At 39.9% G+C, this 23,081-nt stretch overlaps 1 protein-coding gene across 1 annotated transcript in view; it reads left to right on the forward strand.

Moving 5' to 3' along the window:
• The first annotated feature begins 2,653 nt into the window (after window positions 1-2,653).
• The window catches only part of CTTNBP2 (cortactin binding protein 2), a 91,042-nt gene continuing 70,614 nt past the window's right edge, over window positions 2,654-23,081 (forward strand). The window contains exons 1-2 of the mRNA XM_056341328.1: window positions 2,654-3,113; window positions 14,723-14,830. Coding sequence (XP_056197303.1) covers window positions 3,045-3,113; window positions 14,723-14,830 — 177 coding nt within the window. The 5' untranslated portion in view covers window positions 2,654-3,044. The remainder of the gene's footprint in view (window positions 3,114-14,722; window positions 14,831-23,081) is intronic.

The raw sequence follows: 23,081 nt of genomic DNA on the forward strand, positions 1-23,081 counted from the left end.
TGCATTCAGCTTGCCAGCTATGTGCTAGTAGTAAAACAGTGAGCAACTTTCTTTGTGAAAAGCAACTTTTTTGCCTCACTGTAGTGATAAAATTATTTGTAAAAGCACAGGCAGTTTCTTCTCCTGGAGGGGCTCTGGCTTAGCCATGTGTTAAAGAGGTGTTTTACCCTGTATGATACAGGCAATGACAGTGAACTATGGGAACAATCACGAAGCCATGCTGTCCCTCTCTTATGCACAACTTATGATGTGCATAGTTGCTATATTACTGAGGTTTTAAAGCCAGTTCTGAAGGAGGATGTCAGCAGCATAAACAGAGCAACTAGAGAATAAGTAAGACATTGTTCAGTGATGCAGTACTAAGAATCAGGGAAAAAAACACTTCCTACTTTTAAGATGATCCAAAGTCCAAAAATGTTCTTCATGCAGCAAAACCTCAAAGATATTTAGGCCCCTACCAGCATATCACTGAAGATGCAGCAACAATGGCTATGCAGCATGAGAATCTACTCCCAGTAGTGAATGGTGATATCTAATATGGATTTTAGCGCTCTCACATCAACAGGAATCCCCGTTGCTGTCATTAGGGGAAAGAGAGAAGACACACAAACGTGTAGTATAGGCTCATACAACTCAAAAATCAATAATATTTTCAAAATGTTGTGACAATTCATTTCATGGCATAAAGAAGAAATACAAATCATTCCTCCTTTAAAAGCATACTTGCCGTCTTTTTGACCACAACAGCTTCCAACAACCTCAAAGTGATTCCAGCAGTTGGATGATGTGCTGGATATTAGTTGTCTGGAGGTGGGCTTTTAACTGAAATGTTGCTGGTCCATCTATCCCATTAATTTTTCTCTGGCTGAGATCTGAACACCCCCATCTCTCTCAGAAATCATTTTAAATTTATCTTTGGATGAGGAAAGAGAGATCAGTTCTCCAGTCTGAGACGGAAAGTTATGGCTAACCTAATATTCATTGTTATTTTGATAAATGTACATTTGGTAATTGATAAAATATCAGCTAAACCAGAGCTTAATACCTGAGCAGAGCAAGAGATGAATGGTGCCATCTTTGCTACATCATTGCTGAGAAGTGGATAGTTAAAAAAGGTAGTATTTACACAGCATGTTGCATGCATGTTTGTACCAACGTGGTTAGAAAGACACATAAGTAACTGTGATGGCCAGCAGATGATTCTAACACAAGAGTGAAATACTGGAAATTATAATGGTAGGCAGAAATCAGTAAAAGATATTCTCAAACTAGTTTTAAAGCTTCAAGCTTAAAACCATTTTGGAGAGGAGTAAGTATGACAAAGTCCACAGGAAACAAATGACTTCTTATTAAGTTTCTCAATGGCAAAACACCACATGCTCTTCAAAATGTATATAACTTAATTATGAGTAATGTGTGGTACTTTGCTTTCAATAAAGTAAGCAAGCAATGATGTATCCTAACACCAATTAAATGGTGTTAGAGTTCTGGGAGCCAAGAAAAGCAAGTTGTTTTAGGCTCTGTGTCATCAATGGAGTTTCTCAGTTTCAGCGGTGAAAAGGATGCAAGCACTCACTACAGTTACAAAAAGTGTAAAGCTTGAGTAGGAGGACAGCTAGATGATTTTTAAGGAAAAAGAAAAACAAACCCTGAACAGAGAAGGCATGTTTGACTGGATTTTACGTGCCCTATAATGGAGCCTATACACTGCCTTCTGCTCACTCTGTTCAGTGTACATTTACGTTACGGCTGGGAGTTGATTCTACTAATCACTCATCAGTTTCCCTTCCAGTAATGTAAAGGGGAAAGTTCATGCATGTTTTTACTTACATCCTTAGGTACTGCATGCTTAAAAGAACATTTGCTGTCTTTGATCAAGGGAAGGCATTGGCCCATTTCTGTCTGGTTGCGGTGCCAAGGGAGTTCAGCATGAACTTAGACCTGAAGCATATTTATGAAAGGAGACTGGCAAGGCACAGAGGAGCCTGCTGTTGGTGGAAGTTGTATGCGGCTACAGAGTAAACAGGTTGCAAATTCAGCTTATAATGGATCTGAGCTGGTTCCAGAGGAGGGTACATTTGGATTTTGTTTTGGTCTATACCTCACCGGGTAGGTTCCCATCGCAGTGGGGCAAGACCTTGAGGAACAACCCCTGGAGGCAGACAGGCAGCACAGATGGAAGGGTGCTCCTGGGGGGAACATTTAGCCTGTCTGGTAGCAAGTTCAGCTCAGCCGCCCGAAGAGTCGGAACAGGCTTTAGCTTTGGTACCAGCCTGTTCCTGCAACGGGCAGCCCCAGGCCAGTGTGGGGGCTCCAGGCCTGGGGCTGAGGCGCGTAGAAGCACTGGGCCTATGTGCCCGTCCACCCACAGACGGCTCTGAAGCCACCCTTGCGCGGAAGGTAAGCCTGTAAGCAAGAGCCGGCGGCAGAAATGTCCTCCCCCAGCCCCTCCACGGAGGACAGGGAGGGAGAGGTGACTCCTGCCAGCACCCCCAGAGAGAAAGAGGCAAAGCGATGCCCTTCCCTTAAAGGCTTCAGCGGGTTTAAGGATCTCATCGATCAGGTGAGACAAACCCACCGTAAAAAAACCTTTTTTTTTTTTTTTTTTTTTAGCCCCATCCACAACCTTTCCTTTCGTTCTTCTAGCTCCCAAGCCACGGGTGAGGGAAGGGAGGAGAGCGGTGCCTGCGTGGGGCCCGGGCAGCGCGGTGGCGGAGGCACTCCCCTCAGCCACCATGGCGCGCCGGTAGCCCGCGGCGGGGTCCCGCTCCCCCTCCTCCGCATGGCTCCGGGCCGCCTTATGGCGGCCGGTGGAGGGGGTGGGTGGGGAAACCCGAGTGCCCGCCGGCGGGAGTCGCTCGCCTCGGCCGGCTAAGGGGGCGGCTCGGCTTCGGCAGCCCCGCCTGCGCGGCGCCGGAGGGGTTAAGCGCCCCCGCTCCCGGTGGGCTCGCTGCCGGCGGGGAGGGGGTTAAGCGCCTGGCGGCGGCGGCTGCCGCCACTCGGCTCCGCGCCGCTCTCCGCGCCGGAGCCGTTACAGTGGGAAGATGGCGACGGAGGGCGCGAGCGGCGAGTCGGGCTCCGGCAGACGGGAGGACTCGGCGGCCACGGCAGCGGTAACCGGCTTGGCGGGAGAGGGGGGTTCGGGCCAGCCGGGGCCAGGAGGGCTCCCTGTGGGGATGGGACGAAGCGGCGCTTGGAGACCTGCCTCCCCCGCTCTGTCCCTCCGCCCTCCTTCTCCCCCGGGGCGGGACGGGGCTCGGCTGCGGGAACCGCCGCAGCCGAGCCCCGTCCCGCCCCGGGGGAGAAGAGAGAAGGGCGCGGGGTCTCCCTCCCTGCCGGCTTCCTTCTCCCCCTCTGCAGGGGCGGCGGGCTCTCTCCCGCATTGTTCCTTCCCGCTGCCCCGGCGCGGGGTCGGCGTGCGGCACCCGTGAGGGTGCACGGGGCCGGGGGGTCCGCTCCCCCGTCTCGCCTCGGGCACCCACCCGCTCACCCACCCGCCTTTCCCAGCCGCTTGCCACAGCCAGGGCGGCTGCGCCCCGTCTCCAGGCGGGCTGAGGTGGTGACAGCGGCCGGGGCGGTGGGACCTGTCAGATCGGGGAGGGGGAGAAATGTGGGCCTTTAACCCTTTGCCGGGCGGCGAGGAGCTTGCTCTCTCCTTCCATCCCCCCGTGCGGCGTTTGCGGCGCCGGGGCAGCGTCCTTTCCCCTCCCGTCCCCGCCCCGAGCGCCGGTGTGTGGAGCAGTCTCCGCTCCCCGGGCCTGCGCCCCGGGGGCAGGATCTGTCTCCCCGCTTAAAATATCCCAGAAGCCGGGCAGACCCCCCCCCGCTCCCGGCGTGCCTTATCCGCGGGTGGGTGAGGCGCCTGGGGCGGCGGTGTGCTGCCGGTCGGTTAAAACGGTGTCGGATGGAGGCTGCGCTCCCCTTGGCGAGCGGGGGGCTGCTCGGGCTCGCCGGCCCGACGCCCTGGCAGGGGAGCAGGGGCTCGCCTCTCGGGCGGTCTGCGCCTGTGCTGCTTCCCCGGCTCCTCACCCGCAGCGGCAGACCCCGCTCGGCGGGCTGCGCTCCCTCCCGCGGCGCGTCCCAGACCCGGCGTGCTCAAACCTGCCTGGGCGCCCACCGAGGCTCCGCTGCCCGTGGCGGCGGCCTGGCCGGCAGCGGAGCGGGGTGGCCGGGTCCGAAACCGGGCTGCAAGTGCTCGGCCTCGTCGTGACATGTCCAGGTTGAGGCAGTAAAACCCCTGTGCCGCCCCTTTTGCTTGGGGTCGTCTCTGGAGGGGATCACCTATCGCTAGCGATAGGGTCACTAGTTTCTGTGTAATTATTGCCGGCATTTTTTATTATTATTTTGTTTTCTTTCAGACAGGCACTAATTCTTATCTGAAATCCTGTTCCAACTGTGCACTTAATCATCCTTGCGTGTATTAACTACTGCAGTGTTGTGGAAATTGAGTTTTACTTATAAAAAGTAAACCTTACACAGTGAATTTTTATAACGTCATTGTCTTTTAAAACAATGACATAACCATGACATAAATGAATGTTAAGGTAAGAGTTCACAAAAGCAGACTATTAAATACTTTAAAGCCCTAGTTTTGAGTTTAAAAAAAAACAAAACAACCAACCACTAAATTATTTAGTACAGTCATGTAATTACTCTCTTGAGTTTGAGTTTTAAAAACTCAAACGAGTAGCTCGTAATCAAGGAGCACTCCAGTATTGTCCTGCTAGGTAGTGCAATGTAAGCCACTCGTGCAATTTGATGTTCTCATTGTGGAAGGCAGGAGCAATAGCCTTATACTGCACACTGCTTTTAAAACATTTTTTTAAAGCTGAAGAGATGCTAGGAAGTAACCTGTGTGTTGCTCCCTTACAAAAATAATAGCCATACTGAAGCAATAACAAAATGTTTTTTAAATTATTGCTTTTAATTTGCCTTCAGTCATTAAATATTTATTACTCCTTTTCATCTTTTTTTGCTTTGCCAATGCAAACATGGTATTGTTGATTTCATTTTATCTCTTGTAGAGGAAAGCAAAAGGAACTCCTCTGTGCAATGAAAAGATTTTAAAAAATGTTTATATAATACTCCAGTATTCCTTTTGAAGGGTTAGTGTGAATAGCTTGTTTTCTGTCTTCAAAGTCAAGATACATAATTATGAATTGGATTGCCTTGCTTACTTTTAGGATGACAGTAAATGTCCAGGTGACTAACTTGTAAGTCATGCTAAATGTCAACTTATAATTAAGTACTGTTTTCAGTACAGTTTTAGTTTGTGATTTTTGGTTTGAGGGTGTTTTTTATCCAGGTCTCAGAATTCTTATTGCACAAATGTTGCAGTAAAAAACTGTAGGAACAGTATTTGTAATAGTAATATGTTAATGTATAGATTTTGTGGTGTAAGCAGGGGATATAATACACAAGACAGCACAGTAGGGTTTCTTGATACTAAATGCTGTTATTGCATCTTGGTATGCTTTCAGTAAAATCACTGGAAAAAAAGGACTGTTTTTTGCTGCTTTTAGAAGCACAATAGAAAAGGATTAAAAGGGCCCCCCTCCCTCCTCTTTTTTACATTTACCAGGGAATTTGACTGAAAAAAGCCTAGACTGCTTTATAGTATGTTACAGTAAGAAGCAAAGCTGATAATCTTGTCATTCTGATTTTTCTTGGACGAAGCACAGCATTTGGTAAGCCCACCACTTCTTTCCCACAAAATGTTGGTATTTTTATCATGGTAAGGATGACAAGGAAGAATGGCAGGGGAGTGGTTCTGGTCCTTTTTCATACCTGCACAGCTTGATTGCACTGAAGCCAGTGAAATTGTATTGGTGCAATTTGGACTAGAATTGAGAGAAAACATATGTGTGTATTTTAAAACATCTTTGAATGACTTCCATCTGCATAATGTCTACCAATAATGATTATATAATAGCAAGAAATAATCCAATTTAACAGTCTTTTTGTTGAAACACTGAATATCAGCCTGCTGTGCATAGAGGGCTGGCTTGTCACACAGTACAGCTTCAGTGTAGCTTTAACAAAGCCTATGAAAAGCCTGTTATATCAAACACGAAGTCTGTTAAAATTATTCAGTACATTTTCTCGGTTTGATTTTTGCTTGACCAGTGATCAAAAGCATAAACGTTATTTTTCTCTGAAAGACAGTATCTTCTGCTGTCTGTAAAGCTGTAAATGTAGAAGATGTTGGTAAAATGGGAAGTGGAACCTTGACTCCTCTGAAGTGAGGAGAAATTTTGCTGCTGTGTTCATTGGTCAAAATTTCATTGAGAATTATGTGTGCATAACCAAAAGGATCAGTCTGTGTTGCTGTGGGTCACGTAACAGTACAAAAAAGTTACACTACAGGAAAAAGTCAATATTGAAAAAAAAATTGATAAATGGAGAGAAATTCCATGACACTTTGTGGTGACGTTGTGTACGATTTTATGCTCAGCTTGGTATACTCGCTATCTATTGATCTGCAAGAATGCTTGTAGTAGGACTGCCATTCTGGTCAATATAGTGAAATGCTAAATAATGTTTTGATCAGATCAATTACAGAGGCTGATTTAGATCAGTTGGAGTTATTCTTATCTGAAAAATATTGCAAGTAGCAGAAAATGAGACCATAACCCTTGAAAAGCAAAGACTATGTATCTTATTAGGGATTACATCCTAGGAATGGCCACTTGCAAAAGGACTTAGATTAACAAGCACTGTCCTCATCTGAATACGAGTTCTCCATGGAGTGTGATTGTTCAGAGGAATTGTTTTCATCTAGTCAGATGCGTGATGCTGTTGTGGTGTTCCAACATGGAGGTGAGATGGAGAGACAGGACAGTTTTGTCTGTTTTAGTCCTGCTGCACCTCTGTGGCGAGAGTGGTCTTGATCCATCTTGCAGTGATGTGCTCCAAACCTTTCTGCTTCTTTTCCTCCTGCTCAAACTACAGCATTGCCTTTTCTGTGCCTTCTACTCCATGAAGGCGCTGGGGGGTGAGAAAAGGTGGCTACAGAATGTAGTTTGCTTTTTAAATGTTCCTTTTTCTTCCAAGTGTGGACTTGTCACACTGTCATTGAGGGTGAAGTGCAGAGGGGCAAGGCTGTAAGCTGGATGTGTGAAAGTGGCATGGAGGTGCAAATCTGTAGGATGCAGTACGTCCTGTCCTGTTGTTTTTCCAACCACTTTGACTTCATCTGTTTAGGCATTGCTTTGGCCTCAGAGGTGATATACAAAGACAGGAATAGAGATGGAAATTGGGATGGGAGGGAAAGTACTTAGGAAGACAACAGTTTGAGGTCTGCTTCCGCACCCATTCCTACCCAAGAAAAGGATCAGTTGTTTTACAATACCTGTGTAATCCTTAAATATGTAGATGGCAGCGTGTGGGGTAGGCTTAGGGAAGAGGTACTGTCTCCTGGGCATTGATTTTTGGTTCTATTGTAGCACAGGGTGAGGTGTAAAATTCTGGAAGACTTAAAAGATAGCTTCTGGAAAACTTCTAAAGATAGCTTCAGCAATGCCTGCCTGTATCTGGTTCTAATCCTATACTATTTGCCTTAGAAGTGACTTATCTGAAAGTAACTTTCTGAATAGAAATTACCTGTTAAATTTAATTAAGACTTTAAACATTGAAGGGTTGTGGGCCTAGATCCATAAAAATAAGACTTAGTTACCTAACTTGCACTGAAATAAAAAATGACTAAGTACCTTTGTGGCTGTTAATAGATTGCAAACATGTTTTAACAGCTATGACAATATCTGGGTATGTGTAAAGGTCAGTGTCTTGCTAATTTTGGAGGGGTTGGGGGCTGGTTTTCTTGTTTCCAAAATACATTTCCCAATTTTGAAGCATATTTATGGTTAATGTTGAAGCTGTTAAAAGTTTTTGCAGTTAGCTCAAGCAAAAAAAAAAAAACAACGCCACAGCAACTAAACAAAACCTCCCCTATACCTTTTAAAGAAAACCTTTGAAAAATCCAGAAAGCAAGGGAGCTGTGCTTGGGAAAGAGGGCAGAATAAGCAGGTAACTTCATGTGAACAATCTAGTAAGAGTAATTGAGCTAATGGATAGGCATAATTAAATGTGTGTACAGTCTCCTCATGATCCCTCAGATATGATTGTATGGAATTTTATGTAAGTCCTGGATGGTACTCTCTTCAGCAAGATACTTAGTTGAGGAGCAAGTTCCACAGCATTGATTTTCCTTGAATGATACTTTTCTGCCTTCATATTTGTTTCTGTTGCTAAAAACATTCCTATAGGTCACATCTTACTTCTTAATTTCATCTTGGATGGGTTGGGAGACAGACATGTATTTTTGCATCAGATAATTTCTGGAGAAGCATGAAGTCACAGACTCTTACCCTGGTTTTAGAGTAAAGAACAAGCCTTCCACAGCCAAAGCAATAAATTTTCATGTTCCCTAAAGTATTCATGAATACTGTATGGTGAAGTAACCACTGCTTTTATTACCCTGTCCGTTTGCAGAACTTTCTTTATTAGAAAAGGGTTAGGATTTGACTGCATACCCATGTTTATGTTGAACTAGGTCTTGGAACTTCCTTTTATAGTTGAAGTAAGTAGTTAGAAGGAATAACCTGTTTTAGAAACAGGTTTGTGGGCTTTTCTGTTTCTGAGTGAAATGACTTAGGCCACTGACTCTTGGAGGTATGGATGGGGTTCGAGACACTTTTGGGTATCTACAGGTATGCACAGTGTTTAATATTCTATTACAGTCAGTGGAGCCACAATCAAATAGTTCTGGTGGCTGGTTAGCTGAATCTTAGTTTTCTTGGCTGTTTCACCTAGGCTAATCAGTTCTTTGTTGAAAATAAAGGGTACCTAGCATACCTAGCTCACACCTACCTATAGGTGTCTTAATCTTGAGGGCTTCCTTTAGTGGTCTGTATGTGATACTCTGGGTTATTCCAGCTGGCCTTCTGTTACCAGTCCGGATAGCATGGATGATTCATCTAAGTCATGTATCATATCTACCTTTCCCCAAAAGATGCCTCTGATCCCCCAGACATTTCAATTCGCACTAGATACTTCTATGTAAGCAACTAAATACAGTCAAAACAGATCTTTCTACTTGGTTAGATGAGTTGTACCTGGAGGGACATAATGATGTTGTAAAATGTATGAATCGGGGTTGTGTTTCCCTGGTGCAGTGTTTCATGGGTCTGACAGATGTGAGGCCATCATGATATTAAAAGATTTCTTTGTATAGCCTAATAAGTAAAAAATAAAAAAAATTTTTAGAACCTCATCTTGTAAGTCTTCTTTGTGAATCCTCAATAGGATTCTTGTGTGTATTTACTAGATTTCAATACAAAATATGTAACAAATGTAGACATGTACATTTCCATTGTCTTCTGAAAGGATTCTTTTTTTTTTTTGACAGCTTTTCCCTATGTGTTTTCCTGCACAACATTTTTGTACGTCTCCCTCCTTGTCTTTCCACTTCAGCCCTCAGTTATGCTCCACAGGTTTCTTTCCCAAGTGCTGGGTTATTACCCAGTTCCACCTTTAAAAAGGCCATGTAGCTGTTTTCTGAGCAGCAAGGGCCTTGTTTCCCATGATCATTTGTGATTAATCCACAGCTAACTCATTTTTTGCTTCTGTTCTGCTTAGGGGAAGTACAAAGCTGTAGCTTTTATGCTTTACCTATTCAGGCTTCTGCTGAAGGCAGCAGAGTTTGTAACAGCTGCTTTTAGCACTTTTAGCTCCTGAAGTTGCCAGTACTATCAACTAGGCTAGGTCAGCAAAACCAAACTATTGGCACTGCCAATCCCCTGCAACAATTTTTGTGGTGGTTGGGGTGATGGGATAAATCTAACTCTAAAGACTTTTACCATCTCTGCTTTAAAAAGCTATGGATGTGGGAAAGAACTCCTTCTGTTCATATGCCTCTTGGTGACCTTCCAGTTTCATTCTCTTTCCATCTTTTCCAGAGACAATGGAGGTGGGAGAACGCCTGTCCAGTTTGATGACTGCTGTCCTAAGTTGTTCTTCCCTTGTTCAGAAAACAAGCTTTTGTCTTCTCTTTGGTTCACCACAGAGCTTCGTTTAACCTTTAGCAATGCAGGTTATCTTTTTGTGATGCATACGCAGGTAGTTGAATGAGTTTTGGCTAATTAGCTGTTTGCTCTATTGTCAGTGCACTTGCTGCCAGGCAACACACACTGCTTACAAAACCGATCTGAAAAATAATGTGGAGTTTTAGAGACACAGAGGACTGAAGCAGTAGTCTTTTTCAGGCACTTTATTCTTATAAATCAAATAAACCAGACATTTTAAAATCCAAAAGAGGTAGAGAAAAAAATTCTCTTGTGTTTTGGTTGTGTATGCCAGATGTCACCCTGGGGCAACATATTCCTGTGTCTCTGTTATAAAACCAATATAATGGATGGCTTGGTTACATAGTTGTTAAATTGTTGGTTAAATTGTTACAGCTTGGCACTTTACCGCAGGTATTGTAGCTAAACCCCAGATGACATATAAGCCATGAGCTACTAATGCAGTCTTTATTTTCTGGAGATCGAAGACTTAGAGCTCCCCTGCAAGATGTTAGGAAGATTACTTTTCTAGATCTAAACAACAGTTTTCTCTGACTTGTTCAGATAGAGCACTGTTTGCCTGCCATGACTGACATTTTGATCGCCAGGAAATGGCAGGGAGTGTTTAAGAGGAAGGATAGTTTTATATTACCATGTGCTTTATTTACTGAAATCTTAAAAATATTTTTATGACTTTTTTTGAGAATATATTGAAACTTTAAACTATGTATTTTGGTCCAGTTAGGCTAAGCTATGTTGTAGCTCCATAAGTGCTGATTAAGAGATGTGCATGCAGAGAAGGTGTGGTAGCTTTTTCAACGACCCTGTGTGCAGGGATTCAAGGTTGCTTATCCATAATGAGGAATTCTAAGATGTCCTTAAAGTACTGGAAAAATATGGTCATTCCAGTTTCGGAGTTTATCGGAGAAAGTTGTGATAAGAAAACCTCAGTAGGCATAAAATTATTGGTGAAAAAACCCTTAAAAATGTTGACCTTTTCTTCCATCCTGGAAAGCTCTTAAATTCTTTATTTACCTTTTTCTGTTTGTGTGTCTTTTCTGGTTGATTTTGGACATCAGTTTGTTCTTTCTATGTATGTGAGGACTTGTCTGAAATTGTGTAGCATGGAGAGTGTGGGTAATAATAGATCATGTCTTCTGTGCTTAATAAATTAGAAGGCATCAAGCAAAAGTGGCTGATGGCAGACTGACTGCAAAGGTGGTGGTTCTTCATAGAATATGTAGTTGTGCTGTAGAATGTTGTGGATGCTAAAATTACATAGAGATTCAAAAAGCAATGGGGCAAATTCACAACAGGTACATTAGCCAAAGGCTACTACGTGCCAGATCACAATTTCTGGCTCAGAAGGTGCATAAGCTGAAAAATGCTGGAAGCTGGGGGAGTATTTCTGGGAAGTATCGTTATGTGCTTATCTTGCTCTGGTACTGGTTTTGAGGCACCCATTATTGCTGCTTTTGGAGACAGGATGCTCAGCTCAGTGGCTTTTTAGTCTGATATGCCAGAACTGTTCATATATGAAGTGGTTTTGCTAGTTCTTATTTTAAGCTTTTAAAATTAAAAATGCAACAACTAAGTTACATATCTTGTTGGTATGTCTTTCTATTAACATTTTTGTGTATTTATTTCTATAAATTAACAGAGCGCACTTTTGAGTAATTTTTATTGCTGTCTTCATATGTTCTAGTTCAGGGTGTGTACTTGAGCAAAATTAACTTTAATTGCTTGATCAGATGCTTAGTTAGAAAAGCTCATCTCTGCATCACATATGTTGAAGAATGCCTCTGGTTTGTAAAGAATGTAAAAGAATGTTTTCATTTATGACTTGTGGAAGACTGCGGAAATGTAAAGTTTCACCTGTCATGTTCAGTCAGTCTTTTGACAGAGAGCTGCCCTTTTTTATACCTGAATTTACTGACTTGGATAAAAGAGTAGGATCACATTTCTTGCATCCACAGAAGTATACTGCCACTCTTAACTTTGGTGCCTTTTCTGTCAGATGTAAAAATATTTTAGAAAGGGAAGATAATGTTATGGTTATATATATATATATTTATATAAAATGGTCAAACCACCGAATAGAGACTTAAAAGACTGTTAGTGAATACTTGCTTTCTGTGTTGTTTGAAAAAAAAAAAACAACCTCTGCATCAGTTTTACATCTGAAAAATGGAGACAGTTTTTCTCTGTTACAAAGGAAGTTATAGGAATAAATCCGTTGCTGTCCTTGAGCTATTAAGTAGTATAAAGTGATTCATAGAAGAGGGAGGGTGGGTAAGTGGATCCTGCTATCTGAATTGAATTTAGTAGTTCGAAGTGCTGAGAGTGAAATCTGCTGCAACCTATAAGGTAAAATTATTCTACAGATATTAATTTACATAGGGAACTGTATACATTTAGTAACTTTATATGTGTCTGTAGACTGGTGAGCACTGTTTAGAATTGTGAAGAGTGCTGTGAGAGGCTGCTGCAGCATAATTTGGGGAAAACACCTTCAGAGAAACTTGCTTTTCTTGATCCATTGGCGTGGAGGGTAAGAAGTATCTTTTGGATTACAGAAACAGCTGACACAGGCAGCAAAAATAGAGGATAACTGTTGTTCAGTCTAGAAATACTAGTTAGAGTGGATAGCCCTGTCTGTGGAACAGTTAGACTTAGTAGTAATCATTGCTCCTCTTGTTGATCCATATTGTACACATTAACGAAGAAACTCAATCCAATGCACGTTGACTGCAAATAGCTACGGTTCTGGCATACAGTTCTCACTAGCCATTTGTGCACCCTTGTGTGTTTTAATTGCGAAGAAGAAATGGAACACAGAGTAAATATAATACAGTTACAGCTTTTGGGTAGTTTTGATCTATGGTCTTCTAGCCTGAGGGAAGAACAACTGTTTTGCCCTCTTATTGCCTTGAGAAAACAAAAGTGGTACTTGCTTTATTTTTTCTTGGATTTTCCTGTGATGGAAGTTAAGCTCCTGGGTAGCTGAACTCTTAGATTTTTACAACCTTCAGGGAAAACAGACAGTATATCCAGATACACAGTTCAGATAATTTGGAAACGGATTACTTCATACTGAAGATAGATGAGTGTCTGCATCTCAGGGCTTTACTAGGATGGACACATCTACATCATAGCAAGGACTCCAGTATTTCTCCTAAGCGTATTGGAAATCAAGCTGGTCAGCTGAATCTTGCACATAGAAGATACATATTTTTCTCTCCGTTAAAATTACCCCCTTCTAGTTTCACTGTCTACTTGTGTTACCATTGTGGATATTGGTGAACAAGAGATTCATATTAATCTTATCTACTACCTTTGTGATTTTGTAAATATTAATAACATTCCTGCTGCCCCACCTCCAAAATCAAGACTTCCAGCCTTGTAGTCTTTCCTTATATAGTAGTTACTCCTCTGTTCATCCTTTTATTTGGCCAATTCTATACTTTTAGATGAGGACTTAATGCAGTACTTGAGATGTGGGTTTACCAGGGTTTTATATAGTGGCAAAATGAGGAAATGAACCTTGTCAGTGAGGAATTATGTACCAACACCCACATGAGGTAGATGTCCCTGCCACTTCTGTGTCCTTTTTCCAGGTTATTGATGAAGAACTTGAATAAAGCCGGTCCCAGAATTGTCCCACTGCTTACCTGTCTCCATCTTGAAAAGCAATTGTTACCCACAGTGTTTGCTTCCTATCCATGAAGCGTCATCCAATACTGTTGGATAGGGGTTTCTGTAATAATGCTTGATACAGAACCTTGTCCAAAACTTCTGGAAAATCTAAGTATATTAGTGTCTAGTGGATCCTCTTTGCCCATGTGTCTATTGACGTTGTTACAGAACTGTGGCAGTTTGTGGGGAGGATTTGGTTTTACAGAAGCCATACTGATATTCACAGCAAACCATGTTTATGCATATGTGCAGTGATCTTATTTGTCGGTATAAACTTGTTCTCCTGTCTTTCTAGGCGTGTAAGTCAGACTTACACTGACCTTGGTAAGTGTGGCATGAGAAGATATTATTGCTATGAACTGTTGTTTGTCAGTGCCTCTTAACCTGAACTGTACCCTTCAGCCAAACAAATGGGACGGCAAATAAAGCATACAGATAAGATTTTATGTCTTTTCATGAGTTGTGCTTCAGAAATTCACATTCAGCTTGGCATACTGGGATGACTTGGTAGTTGTTTGCAAGTGAGGCACAGGTTACACTGGATTAGGTATGCTATGGTTTAGGTTCTTTCATCTTCTCTTGCCTGCATCGCTGATGTGCTACTTCAGGTCTGCTGAATTGTTTTGGTCTCTTGAGGCTGCTGTTAGTCACCAAGTTATTTTCTTTACCATTTCACCCTTACCGTTTACAAGACTTTGCCAAATTAATTCCTTGTAACGGTGTAGGATTTGGAACAGTGTCATACTCATACTAGAGGGCTTTTAATTCCCTCACTATGAATAAAAAGAATCAGAGTATTTGCTATTAATTTTGACTTTATATGCTACAAATAAAGCCACCTCAACTTTTGAAAGTTATAGATGTTTGAGGAACCCACAATTAGGATGCTGATATGTTTTATGTTTCAGATTTATAGTAACTGGTGCAGTCAGTCAGTGTGTTCATCAGTGTTTTGTTTCTTACAGAAGAGAGAGTTTGATGTGGATAATTTGAGCAAGCCAGAACTGCGAATGCTTTTGAGTATAATGGAAGGAGAACTAGAAGCACGAGACCTTGTAATTGAAGCCTTGCGGGTGAGTTACTGGGTTGTTGTGGTTTGCTTTGTTTTTTTTAATTCTCTTTTGCCACTTCCTTTATGCTGTGCGTAGAATATTATTAGTGGAAGAGTAAATTGTGACTTTTAAAGTTTTAGGTTGACTAAATCTCAAAATCATAAAATATGTTCTTGTTTAATTGTTGCTATTCAGTAATTCTATGTAATTTTGGTATAAAAACCCAGCAAAATTTCAGAGAAATAAGTGCGAAAACTGTAAAATTACTTCCTCTTTAAATTCTTTCATATTGTAGAGCCTGCTATTTGTGAAAGGGAGGAGTAACTTCAAAGGAAAATTCAGTCCATTCACCATTTGTTCTAATGGTCTATGTATTTGTGCGTCTAGTCTATTCAGTGCATTAATTTTCTGTGAGATGGAATGAAGGACAAAATTGGATGGTCATATGCATATGCAGTTTTTGTGGTGGTTTTTGTTTTCCCTTTTTTATTTATTTATTTATTTATTTATTTAAATGGTGAAATATTGAGTATGCACTCTGACCAGCACTGACAAGTACTTGATTAGATTTTCGCTGTGCTAGGCACATTTGAAGGTTGGTTTTCTGCTTTGGAAGGTTGTAGTCTGAAAGGCAGCTTAGTTGACTGGAAATGTACAAACAAAACTGTATTTTAATAAAAAAATGATAAATTTTTATGACTTAAAAATTGATCTGGAACAGAATAAAATTTAACAGAGATGCCAAACAGACTGCAGGTTTAGGGGGGGGAAAAACCTTACATGGTTTGAAAATATTTATAGCTTCACAGTTGAATAGAGGGAAATCATGCCCTTTAAGGTCTCTTAAAGCAAAACCTCAGTAAAATAAAGTATATCTAATACTAGTTTTTAGTAGCATGTGTAATGATTATCAAGTAGTGTGGGAACATTTTCCACTTGTAATGTCACAGTAACAATTGTAAATGCATTTTTTTATTCAATTTTGATTTGTTTTGTGATGTCTTCAGATCACTTGGTGCCAATGGAGCTTTAAAGTAGTTGTCATTGATGTACCTGCATTAATAACTAAAAGACTTTACAGGTATAAACCTCTTTTTAAAATCCTATTTTCATTTTGTAATGACAATAAGACACTGGAAGCAATGCGTTTCTGGGGGATTACTGCACTTTGAAGATATTTGGTGGTTGGCCTTCAGGTACATGCATGTGTTGAAATGTACTGCCTTTTCATCTAGCTGTTTTATAATTTCATATCTCATTTGCTTGGACTATGCCTTTTTATTTCCCCTGACTGCCAGTTAAGGTTTTGTAAAAAGGGAAACAATGTGCACACCAGATCCAGAATTTTTTTTTTTACTCTTCTAACTCTGGAGGAATGCAAATAGAATACTCTGACAATTTTCTCTAATGCCTATTCGTGAACAAGCTAGTACACTACATACCAAATGATGGATGTATTGAAATTGACCAACATTAAAAAAAAAAAAATAAATACAGTACACATTTAATGATAGTACACATTAAACATTCAGGATAGTGCAGTCCCAGGAGAGAAAAAGTCTATGTCAGATTCCCATGCACCTGCTGAAATGGGTAGTATGTTCCCAGTGGTTTTTGATGACTAATATAGATCAATATAAAAATAACTCAATTTCACAGAAGGTATATCAAAGTTGAAAATTGTGTTTGTTTTGGTTTTTTCTTCTCCTGCATCTCAATTTCCAGTTCCTGTATTTTGTAGTAAAAGCCTCTAAACAAAATCCATATGTAACTCAAATCTTCCAGGCAGTTTGCCTGGTTAGCTATGCTAGTACTGGAAAACTTGGAAGTTATACTTACTGAAGAACTGTAGCCTGATACCTTGGAATATGATACTTTCGGATAATCTGGCTTCTTACTTGGGAAGCCACAAGTCAGCAGTATTAACAGCTAGAGTCTCCAAGCAACATGCAAAATAAGCTCCTAGACAGCCAAATATTAACAAGAGAATTCCATTGGAAATTTGATATTTAGATTTGTTTCAACAAATTGGCATATATACTTTGTGTATCCTTAAAGCAAGAAGGAAATGGCTTTCATATAAGGGAAAAGACTTCTTATGTTACTGTTTCAAAAGCTGATCAAGCTCTGTTTCAAAATTAGGAAAATTTGTGTGTGTTTGGGCAGGTTTGTTTGTTTCTTTTAATCCTACTAGTACTGCAGAGCTGTTTCAAAACCTAATTTCTCTGACTGATCAAAGCCTGATAATTTCCAGCCCTATACTAGATAATATGTGTGTTGTCTTTTCCTCTCAAGTGATCTTTCTGTCAGTTTTCAGTCACTGTGGTATATACGTTTGTTAAGCCGTCTTACATGTTCTTGGTCTTTTTGTAAGACTATAGAACTAGATCTTTTAATCTTGTCTTAGAAAGTGACTGTTCATTCTTGCAGCTGTCATCTCAGATTTTTCTCTATAATCATTGAAGTTAAACTACACCTATGATAAATGTATGTGCCCTTTATGTGCTCTTTTTGCAGGATTTCACTGAGCATTTGTAAAATTTGTACAGTAAACAGTACTTATGTATCTATTGGAAATACTTCTGGGAAGTTCTGGCGTGAATCAGTCTTGACTGATCACAAAAGAACTGATAATACTGAATTTAATTGAAGACTGACTCACATGGCACTACTCAATCTGCATGTAGCATGAAGCTTCTTGTTTTAACAAGACCTTTTTGATGCATCTGTTAGTTTGTCCTTTTCCCATTGTGTAAATTCTTACGCACTCCTCTTGTTTCCCACTTCACGAATTTTGTGTGAAGCCACATCATGTGCTTTACTGAAGATGTGAGACAGAACTGGTTTTTCCCTGTCTGTAAAGCCAGTGATGTAAAGAAATCACACCTACCTTCAACATAATTAGGTAGGATTTCTTTTCAGGCTGACTCTTATAGGACCATGATATCTCATAATGCCAAATCTTTTTTTCTGTTGGTACACATGTCATACCATCGCAATCCACACCTTATCCACAGTATTCCCTGGTGGAATGGAAGAGAAAATTCTGACAGAGAGTTCAGGGGCAAAAACTAGGGAGCAGGAACAGTATTTTTGAATAAGATATGGAATTGGAACTTCTGCCTTACTGGTTTTGGTTTGTTTGTTTGTTTGTTTTTCTATGCCATGTTTATCATGTATATGTATGATGGACTTCGCAGTTAAATCACTTTTTAAATCATGTTTTAAAATAAATCTTTTTGTTTATTTTAGAAATTTGCTTTTCAGGATTACATTTTAATGCTTCTTGATAATATCATAAAAGTTTGATTTACCTGTGTGGGTTCTGATGGATTAAGCAGAAAACACTTATCACATCTTTGTTTTTGTGGTTTGAGCCTCAGTCCTACACAAATTACTGCTTAATAGCTCATAGAAACTTAAAATAATGATCTTCTGACTGTGTTGTGGTTTTGTGACTCCTGGGGTGTGGTGGTTTTTTTGTTCTCATTTAAAAAATAGCTATAAAATTATGCACAGTTTGAGGTGTCGGTGAAAGAAATGAAACTCAAAAATTATACCCTATATCAGTTAGTACTGCTGCAATACTGTTTTTCTGACAGGGAGACAATGCCCTTGGATTTCAGAATTGTATTGTCTCAGGTGCTTGTCTTCTGGTTGTTTATTTACAATGTATTCATTGTATCATAAAATGAATTTGTAATTTATGACTTCAGGTTTAATTTCTCTTAGTGCTAGCAGCCATCAGAGAAGATGGCTACTAACTCCTCATTTAACACTTTTAAGATGTTGTGTAACTTTTTCTGCTTACGTAAAGCTTCGTTTCAAAAAGAAGAAAGAGTTTGTTACTCTGCTTGGAAAAGATTGAGCTAGGGAATTTTAAGTCTGTTCACTGGATGTTGTTCCAGTGCAGAGTATTTATTCTGTCTATTCTGTGGTGTTTTGTTTTGTTTTTTTTTTAAAAAAAAAGAATTGAGAAAAGCCAGGCCAGTAGTTTGGGATTATAGCAAGAAATCTTGTGAAATTAACTAGTCATCCCAGGGAGTGGGACTAGGGGAGAAGATAAGTTTAGTTAGTAAATTAATGGTGTTGGTGTAATAGATTTTCACTAAGGCACTTGAATTTTTGCCACATAACAAATCGGAGAGAACCAAACCCAAGGTGTCACATATAATAATTCTTTTTATTGCATCTTTGTGCATAATGTATTGTAGAGTTTCCATTGTATTTATATAAAGTTTTTATACCTTGAATTCTGCTTTTGCAATAAAAACTAAACTTCAAATCCAAAATGTGTTTGTAAGAAGTATGCAGATGACATCTGTGTACTTCCACGTTTTTACAATACATTGTTGTTCCTTTATAATATGCACAAGTGCAGATACACGAGGACGTGCAGCATTCCTATTTCTAAAAAAGGGCTGTTGTTTCCTGCTTCAGCAATTGAAACTTTATCTAACTGGATCGATGTCTCCTACTATTGCTGTAAAAGTAGTTTGGTGCTTCGATATAAACAGAGAAAGCTGAGGGTATTTTTTGCCCTTAGCATGTATAATTTTTTATAGTATACTCTGATTTGTACAATACTGAACTCAGTATTTTGCTAACAAATCTCTGTCTGAAGACTATTTCTTTTTTGCGGGAATATTGGATGTCTGGAATTTGGAAGTTGGAGAAATTCAGATTTGAAAAAGTTACAGTAATTATCAACCACAGCAATTTAAATTGCTGGACAAGTTCAGCCCTATGAGGATCAACAGTCTTGGAAGAGCAGAACTTTGTCATGCTGAGGGTCAGATTTCCAGATCTATCCTCAAAGTGAACAGTTAATTTTCTGGAGAACAGCACCAGGATTCACCTCAGAGATGATCTTTGTGTAAATCTTTCTTATTAGCACTCTGATTTTGTAGAACTACTACACCAAATGAATTGAGATGGTTCTTTTTCAGTCTGGAACGTCTTTATTTTAGTAGCTCCATAATTAGGGTCGCACAGCAATTAAAATGAAATTCAGATTAACATTAAATCATTAAAGTTATTTCGTTAATGAGAAATAACATGCTGTCTAATTGCTTTTGGGAATGCATATAGTTAAAAAAGGAGGGAGACTTAACTATAGCTGCTGCTTCCATCTGTCTCAATTATCCAAATAAACTGTCTGCCTATAATAAGGGGATAATATATGCCTAATGTGGAGGTAATGTGTCCACATAATCAAAGCACAGGTCTGGTCTCCCACAACTGTGATCTCAATACAGCATTTATTTCATTGTGGGGTTTTTGGGTTTTTGTTGGTTTTTTTCTCTCCTAGCTGTAAAGTGGTTGCTATATCTGCCTGCTTTCTAGAGGATTTTTTTAAAGTGCGTTGACCCTCATGTGATGAATTGAAGTGCTAGCGTTAGTTGTCAAGCATGGAATTACAAACACTAAATGCTGCTTTTAGTGATGCTCTTTCATAAATTTAAATCATTAGTAGGTTATTTTTCATCTAAAATTTTAAAGACCAATTTAGTTGGGATTTTTGTTTATTTTAAAAATAATTGTAATTACCTATGTAAATTTCATTAGGTGGTCAATGGTAAAATGAAAATTAATATTATACTTGCTTCTTTGGTGTGCATTAATTAATGTGAACAATGCAAATTCTTACCATACTAGATTCATTAATATACCACACTATAGATTTAGAGCAACATCTTTGGATTGTTGGGAAAAATCTCCAATGAAATAAAAAAAAAATGGCTAAAAGAATTGTCAGTACCAACAACAGATACATTTTTGTTTAGTTGAAATTGACTACGCTATCAATGACATTGCTGTGGAGCAATGTCTTTTCTCCGAGCTTAAGTGAGCTCCAAGTCAATAGGTTCTGTGTTGTGATGGCGGAGTCAGGAGGACGGTATGAGAATGGCAAGGTGAATTTGGTTGTAGGTGTTTCTTCAGTGTTGTAAAGCCCTACTGTATTAAAATGTGGCTGCAACTTCCTCCGGCAGGAAACTTGATCTTCTCTGTATGTGTTTGTACTAACGTCTGTTGAATCTTTTAGCCAGTTTCCACAAAATCTGAAAGAAATGCTAAGCATTTCAGAAATCGGTAGTCATAAAACAAGGCAGCTGGGTAAGAAAAGTCATACTGTTGTTAGGGCCTTAGTTGAAGAAGGGCAGAGATTTTTGGTGTCATTTATTGAGCAATGTATATGAACTCTAGAACACAGAGTTAGGGAAAATCAGACTGTTATTGTACTGCTCAGAGAATTTAAGTTAGACTATGTAAGTTTACAAAAATATGAGGGAGGAAAAAAAAAATCTCTGCTGTGGGAGTTAGTTCTGTCTGCATTGTGAGTACAGTATATCTCCCTGAATGTAAGCATTTTGACAGGCCTGCAGGCTAATCAATACAGCTGGAAATGACTCATACTTTTTATATTATGTCTGAGTAGCAAAGCCATATAAGGTGATTTCTGACTGCCCCTAGCAAGTCACGTGAGTTCTTGAAGAGCCGCGGTTGAGTTTTGTGATGAAGTGTGGATATTAATGTAATGAAATAAGTAGATCAAAAGACAGAAATTAATGTATCGTGTAATAATACCTCATAGATACATTTAAGTTTCATAACATAACCCGTTCTATTAGCTTTACCTTATAAAGCTTCCAGTTTAAAAAGACAAGGTTAAACAGCCTTTAGAAAGTATAGTGATTACTGTGTAGAATCTGCAACATGTCTTTAAATTTGATAATGCATAGTATGTTGAATACCAGTTTTCCGGTTCCAACTCTCATTAATCATTTTAGAACTACTAGGTTATCAGTATTCAATTCCATGAGCAATTCAGTATTTTAAAGCAAGTTTAAAAAAAAAAAAAAAGTTTAATACTTTTTAGGAGGATCATTTGTTTTGAAATGATGGGGTGGTTTCAGAAATTTCTTAAATAACTAGCTGCAATGAAAAGACACTCCATTTCCAAGGTTATAGTGGTATAATCCAACATTACTTCACAACTCTGCTCCGTTTTTTCTGGAAGTATATGTGTGTGTGAATGAACTGCTTGGGTGAACTACCTTGGGATTCAGACCAAGAGCGCAGTTCTGAAGAAATTCTCCCCATCGTCTCCACCTCGCTTTGATTTGCCTCACAGACTACTGTCAGGCAGTGTAAACTGAACGGAGAGCAGAGCTAGTCCTAAGATCTCCTTCAAAATGGTAGGACTATAGGCACATCCCCAGTATCGATAAGTTACACGTTAAAACAGAATTATTACCAACACCAGAATTGTCAGTTGTATATGGATATATACAAGTTTTTATCCTCAGCTACTACACAAAGTCGACAAGACTACAAAGTTTGTTGCTCTACATACTTGTTTCTGTTGTGCTACACTACCTGCTAATGTTGACATAATCATGTATACCTATAAATGCCATTTTCCAGGGTTGTTTGTGTAAATACAGTAGGAAATCTGAGTTGTTTTGGTCTAGATTTTCTTAAAAATTAACTTTATATCCCCATGTTCACTTTTTAAAACCAGAAATTCCCCAGTGCTTTCTACAGTTGCAGTCATTCTTGAATTGAAGAGAGATGGACCTTGCTTGTGAAATTGCCAGATGGGTCATTGTAAAATGACTCTTTCTCCCCAAAGGGCAGAATGCATTTTCTGCTCAAGCTAGTTTGATTTCAAGCCCTGAGCTGTGCATTGTGGAAGGCTATTATTAGTAAACTTAACTTTCCATTTCAGCCAACAATGATTAAGCAGTGAACAGTATAGTTTTATTTTGATCTCATTGAAAACATGAACTATTTTGATAAGTCATGTATATATATTTCTGTACTAATTTTGCATTTTTTTAAATTTGTGAGAAGATCAAGCAATATTAAAAAAACCCTGAGTGTATCATAGTTTGTCATAACAGCATACTATGTAACAATGTTAGGTTTTTGGTGGGTAACAGAGAGTGATACTGGAATAACTCTGCAAAATGTGGAGCCCTTCAGGCCTGGTTCTGCATTTTCAGTAATGAATTAGCTGTTCCCTGGGGTGGGGTGGGGAAGGGGGTAAATATTAAATAAAATATTTGGAAGGAGAGCTGCAGATACTTGCAAGCTATACTTGCCTAATTTGACTTGTCTGCTTCCCAGTGAGTTCTGTCTAGCAAAGGAGATTCCTTCACCTGGCCAAGGCACACTTTTGCCTACCACAGGTTGAAATTTTAGTTATGAAAATTTCATTTAGATAGTTTGAGTTTTAGTGTCCTTTTAATGTTATTTATTGTCTTCT

The sequence above is a fragment of the Falco biarmicus genome, chromosome 5 (assembly GCF_023638135.1).
Source record: "Falco biarmicus isolate bFalBia1 chromosome 5, bFalBia1.pri, whole genome shotgun sequence".
NCBI classification, from domain to species: Eukaryota; Metazoa; Chordata; class Aves; order Falconiformes; family Falconidae; genus Falco; species Falco biarmicus.